Source organism: Microtus ochrogaster, linkage group LG5, assembly GCF_000317375.1.
Source record: "Microtus ochrogaster isolate Prairie Vole_2 linkage group LG5, MicOch1.0, whole genome shotgun sequence".
Classification (NCBI taxonomy): Eukaryota; Metazoa; Chordata; class Mammalia; order Rodentia; family Cricetidae; genus Microtus; species Microtus ochrogaster.
The window spans coordinates 39,814,328-39,820,327 of NC_022031.1; the positions used below are offsets into that span (position 1 = coordinate 39,814,328).

The 6,000-nt window shown below is 48.4% G+C and overlaps 1 protein-coding gene across 1 annotated transcript in view; it reads right to left on the reverse strand.

The window, feature by feature from the left end:
- The window catches only part of Pax5 (paired box 5), a 164,981-nt gene extending 160,498 nt beyond the window's left edge, over positions 1 to 4,483 (reverse strand). Inside the window, exons 1-2 of the mRNA XM_026786608.1 lie at positions 4,480 to 4,483; positions 302 to 467 (exon numbers count right to left, since the gene is read on the reverse strand). Coding sequence (XP_026642409.1) covers positions 302 to 467; positions 4,480 to 4,483 — 170 coding nt within the window. The remainder of the gene's footprint in view (positions 1 to 301; positions 468 to 4,479) is intronic.
- Positions 4,484 to 6,000: the final 1,517 nt, after the last annotated feature.

The following is a 6,000-nucleotide window of genomic DNA, read 5'->3' on the forward strand; positions in this document are numbered from 1 at the left end:
TTGGAAGAAATTCCCAAGAGCCTCTGACTTTTGGGTTCCTTAAAATAATCCACCAGACTTTTGAGAAACATATTGCTCCTCCTGACAAAGTCACCCTATTCCACATGTCACTGAAAACAGGGGGTCCCACAAGCTTCTTTGATTAGGAGGATCTCAATAGATGTTGCAAACTCTCAAGTACTGAGTGTGGAGAGCAAAATGCTGCCGTGTCTCACTGTCGACACTGGCACCTTGAGCAGCTGCGGACTGTCTCTTAGATCTTTCTTAAAACATTGAGGGAAGCCTGGAGCCCGTCCTTTACCTGCCAAGAATTTTGCTGACACAACCATGGCTGACCCGAAGCTGCCTGGAGATGTCGCAAGGCCTGACACCTTGATGGGCAAGTTCCACTATCCTTTGGCGGACTACATCTGGGAGTGGCCGTCCATTCACAAAAACCCCCCCAAGCTGATTCACTCCTCCATGTCCTGAAACAGATCAGAAACAAAGGCAAGGGGAAGGGTGGTTAGAACCAGTCACATAGTAGAAGTGCCCTTCTCCGCACCCAGAGCCCTCTGGTCACAAATGCTTGCAGGCTAAATGTCTTGCACCCGGAGTCCAATCATGCAGATGACATGAGGACCCTAGGTTGCTTTTTAACACCGGTCTTAGCTTTTGTTCATCTGCAGGCAGTCAACAGAGCCACTGGTAGCTCCCCACACTGTTTTTTGTTTTTCTTTTAGTTACTAGCATTTTCCTCTTCGTTTGCGGGAATCGGTAGGGAAATGTGTAAAAGAAATCTATATGAAAGGAGCACGGTTTACTACACAATGCTGAATTTGAGGGAGATCCTGGGGAGAAAATTATATCTTAGGATAATCAAATTTAAAGAGGAAAAGAAAATAGTGGAATCCATTTTCTTTTTAACAAATGTCTTCGAAGTGAAACAGGCTGTTCTAAGATCTACCTATCGAGGGGGAAAGTGTTTTTGCATCAGCAACCTAATTCAAGAACTGAAGACTTTCTTTTTAATGACCAGCATCTTCAGATCACGGAGACAAAACCTAACCGCTGCCTTAATTTAAAAATAGGAAAGAAAAATTTAAAGCCTCCCTTTAAGACGGTGAGGTTGACGCGCAGGCCTGACCATTGTACCCTCTCAGAGCACACAAAAGAAAGGAGTCACAGGGTCTTCTGCACACGGCACACTCCACTGAACCAGGATTTGTTAGAAAGGTGTGCCCTGAAATTTTGGGCAAGTTTTGCAATTTGCAAGCAGGTTAAAGTTGGTTAGGAGGAAATAAAGCAACTGAGCACCAGATTTTTACGAGTGCCATAGAATGTATTTTAAGTAAAAGGAGTCAGAGAAAGCCCCTTTTCTGCTCTGATGTTCCAACTGGTAATCACCTCCAGCTGAAAGGAAGCAGGACCTGAGTAAACTAAACGGACCAATACAATGCAGAGCCTGTTGGCCCTTATAGCTTTGAAGCATGCTAACTTGCATTGCTGAAGATTGAAACTGAAGCCAAGTTAGAGAATTATCCTGATGCTGTTGACAACTCAGAGGCCAAGGAGGGGAAACCACCTAGCCTAGGACAGGCTGAACTCTAGAAGAGAAGTCAAGGCACCTCCAAGGTCATACACATCCACCACCACCCCCAACTTTAAAACAGAGAAACAACACCCACAGTTCGGCTACCACCACCCTATCCCAGTCCAAGACTGATCTACAAGCAGGCCCATGAACATCTGAAATTGAGGGATAAAACACTCCTAAAACAACCTTTATCCTTAAAAGTATCTAACAAATTCACAAATGGGTTTCCCAAATCTCCAAGTTCAGGCTATTTCCAAGAAAACCACAATTTTTAAATAGTAATTTACATCACTTAGTTCCAAACTACATTGGATTTTCCTCTGATTGTCAAAATGTACCTTTAAGGAATTTTGATTGTTCTGAAACATTGCACACAGGAGAAGAAAAAAATAGGAAGAGAGAATATTTTCCTGAACAGAGTTTTATAAAAGCTAGGGACATAATTGCATAGTTTACTTAAAACAGAAAGATCTCAGCAACCCTGAGCAAGAGCTTTGTTCTGGGACAGAGATCATCTAAGGGGGAAAAGGGTGAACCAATTTTTCCAGAAGAGGCTGGATCTAAGTAAAAGAAAGCATATCCATAATTGGTGTGTGCTTATTGGGAGGACACATGTCAAGGAAAGGCAGCTGAAAGACACAGCGCACATTTGCTACGATCTGAGGATCCAGGCATTGCAGCCAATCTGCAATCATTGTTTACTAAACCACTAACAATTGAGACTTCCTGCCCAAAACACGATGGCAGCCTTCAGAGCACTTCAATGCCAAGAGCAGTTCTGTAGGGAATCTGTAGGTTTTTACCATAAGAAAACAAAAACAAAAACAAACCCAAGAGTTTCCTGGAGTCAGGTCTCCCTAAATCACAGTAGACTCCCCAAACTACCTCCCTTTGGCCACCAAATACTAAGGAATTTGCAGATTCCAAGGCAAGTGCCTCCAGCTGACATGAACTAGACATAGGTGACTCTTACTTTTTTTAACTTTCTGGACAGGCCCCAGAACCTATTGGTCCTCTTGTCTCATTCATGAATCTAGCCAACAGAGCATTTTAAGACAGGCCTCAGGAAAGGTGCTAATCTAGGATTGGTAAGAAAGGAAGTCCAAAGTCTGAGGGAGAGTGGAGGTGGGACAGGGAAAGAGAGGTATGTGCATAGGATATAGATGCTATAGACTCTCTATACTCTCTCTACCATAGAGAGGAGGGCCGAATGAGACAGAAGGCAAAGAAGGGAAGGTGAAATAGGGCAGAGACTAGATTAGGCAGGCAGAGGGAGTGGGGGAAGGAATGGAAAAGTCTAAATAAACTAACAAATGGAAGGGGATCTCTAGAGGGCAGGTCTCTATGGGTGGGGGTTTGTTTCCTCTCCCTCCCTCTCAGGTCTTTCTCCAGCTTTGTATCTCCTCAAAGACTGAAGTCCCAAGTTCTACCGTGGGTTCCAGCTTGGTGAGGGCTCATCTGCCAGGAGGGCACGGGGCCAAGACATGAACTCGGCTATCATTCCTAAGAGGAGCAGAATTTAGAGACTGACACAGAAACGAATGGAAACAAGTTAGGTACAAACTGAGAAACACACACAGATGCAGCAAAAGTAAAGACCGGCCCCATCTGGAAGAGCAGGGCTTGAAGGCTGATAGAACGATGGAATTGCGGATGACCCTAGGACCTTTGTGTCTCTGCTCCAGAAGGAACTAGTTTCTGCAGATGCTCCTCAGACCTTGTTAGAGGTATATTGACCACAAAGGACACTGCCCACACACCCCCAAAACTATGGTTAGGCACAGATAATTAGGAAGGTGATGCCTGCTGCCAGCTGAAGACTGAACTACAAGAGCCCGGATCATTGAAATTCTTTAAATGCACCAACGCAGAAGGCAGAGGCAAACAGGATCACAGAGAGCAAGCGGACAGCCAAGTGCTGACACACATGCTGTGAAGACAGACATAGCTGGACTATAGAGGCAGAGCCTTGCATGTGTGTACACTCCAACTGGCCTCTCTGGGACCAAGTCCTTTTCTTTCCCCCCTTCCATTAATTCTCCAAAGCCGAACAGCATGCCTCTATTCCCAAGAACCAGCTGCAGCTCATCTTTGCCAGTCTTTTTTTCTCTCTAGCCTCAGTATCCTGTTCTGGAAAATGGCTGGTAACTGACAGTTTGGGTCACACTCAGGTGTGGCATTGGCCTCAAAAGTACTTTGTTAACTAGCAGGCAAAATGCTTCGGAGGGAGGAACCATCTGGGGAAGAGTCACTGTGCCAGTGTGCTTGATGGAACTGGAGGAGGATGTGGGGTACCTCTGAACTCAGAAGACTGCTAGGCAGTAGGGCCTGTCCCTCCCAACAGAAGCTATCCTGTGCAGAATTGGTTGGGGGCTGAGGGGGGCGGAGAAGGGAGACAACAAGGAAAAACTGACCAGAGCCAGAAATAAAGATGAAGCAAAGGACCCTGCTATACCAGTCACCTTGCAGAGCCTTTTTTCTCTGCCCTCATCGCCAGCAAATTGGGACCCAGAGACAGACTACACTGGGCAAGCACACAGCTTTGGGCACAAGAACTAAGGGTCTTTCCAAAGAAGCCAAGGGTTTCCACTAGCTCTGGAAGCAAGGCTGGCCCAGCCCCCACTGTGCTGCCAGGGAGATTGAGAATGGGAGGAGGGAGCACTTCCCGAGGAGGGGGCAGATTGAAGGCCCGGCAGGAAGGCTTAGACATTAGCAGTTGGTTAACCAGCACCTGGAAGGAGCTGCTTCTCCACACGGATGCACACCGGAAGACCACCGAGTCTGATGCTATCTCCCCAAGGGCTTGGGCATGACCTCTGGGCAGCAGAATTCTGGACAGAGAGAGGCAGTGCGGGCCTTTGGATTTCCGCCAGTAAGGGAAGAAGCAGGGGAGCCAGCCCTACCCATCTTGTTTCCCAGTTGCTTTATGACTGAGCCAACGCTTGCCCACTTCTCAGTGTGTTGCCCCCAACTCATTTGTTTTCAGGTTCGCTCTGAGTAAAAGCAGACAGGCTCCAGAGCCACTTTGTGTGGGAAAATGCAATGGAAGACGCTGGAGCCCTGGTGGACTGGAAACCGCTTAAACCCAGTCCCCAAACCTGGAGGAATCGTTGGGGCTGGGACCAGAGCAAGCCGCTTCTCCTGTGCGAATCTTGTTGCCGCTTGGGAGGATTACCTCCAACTAGGATATTGACACAAAGAGAAGCTGACCGGCTTGCAGCCCGCTTCGGCTGCCTAAACAAACCTTCCCCAGCGGCCAGGCCACTCGTGGAAGACACGAAGATTCTTGCCCCAGCTTGCCTTCTCTCTAGCCGGGTCTCTGCTGCCTTTGTTAAATAGGGGACCCATGACTAGAGTAGATCCCGACTGGTTGAGGTTAAGCGAGCTTGCAGCCGGCTGCTAGCCACGGAGTTACTCCGCGATCTCCAGTCCACAGAGATCCGAGCTGGGCACCGGAGAGCAGTCTGCCAAAGCCTGGCGCCTTCCCCTGGCCGATTCTACAGCCAACAGAAGGAAAACGCAATTCGTTCCACTTGGAATTTCCTTGAAATCTCCGAATCTAATCCAGCGTTAACTCGCCGTGAGAAGAGCGCTCATCTCACAGGAGGCTGTGTTAATGGGTGAACTGGCCGAATCCCTGCGGGTCAGCCAGCAGGGCCCTACCGGTGCCCGAAATGACCCTGCCGGTCTCCTACACCGCACAGACTTTCAGAAGGCAGACGCGCCTGCATAGGACTAATTAGCTTCTTTCTTGCTTGCTTTCTTCCTTTCTCCCTCTCTTTTTCTTTCTAGGAGAGAAGCCATCTCAAGGCAGGCACCCTACAGAGAACGACCCAATGGTGTCTTTAAAGGTCTCTGTCAGTACTGGCCGACTCATAAACTAAAGTGTAGCTTAGGGACCCGGACTTCGTTGATTTTTTTTTTAATCCCCTCTCCTCTACCCAAGAGACATTTGGAACCCTGGATCAGGTGCACTTTCTTAACTCTCACTTCTTTTCTTCACACATACAGGGGCCGGTTGGGGCCTCACTTTTCATTCTAAGCATTAGTCTTGGTCAGGTCCATAGCTGAAAAGGGCGCCAACAGAGTTGGGGTTTGGGGCACTCTCTGAGACTCTCACTGACCTCTGTTAAAACTTCCTGCCCTCCAACAGGCCCAGTTCTGAGCCTTCTATGAGTATGAACCAGGGTTCTGAGAATTAGCTTCAGGAGACCAGGAAAGGCTGCAGCTCGCCTACACTACCTCGTTGCTGGAGGCGGGATTTACCGATCAGGCACTTCGGCTTTGGCGGCCAACGCGTTCCGCGTCCGCTACCTAAAAGCCTTGCACTTTGCAAAGTTGTCTACGCAGCTACAGAGGTCCCGAGCCCTCCAGAACTTATTACCTGCCCCGTAGTCCGGCACCCCCAACCCGACCCCGGCCGG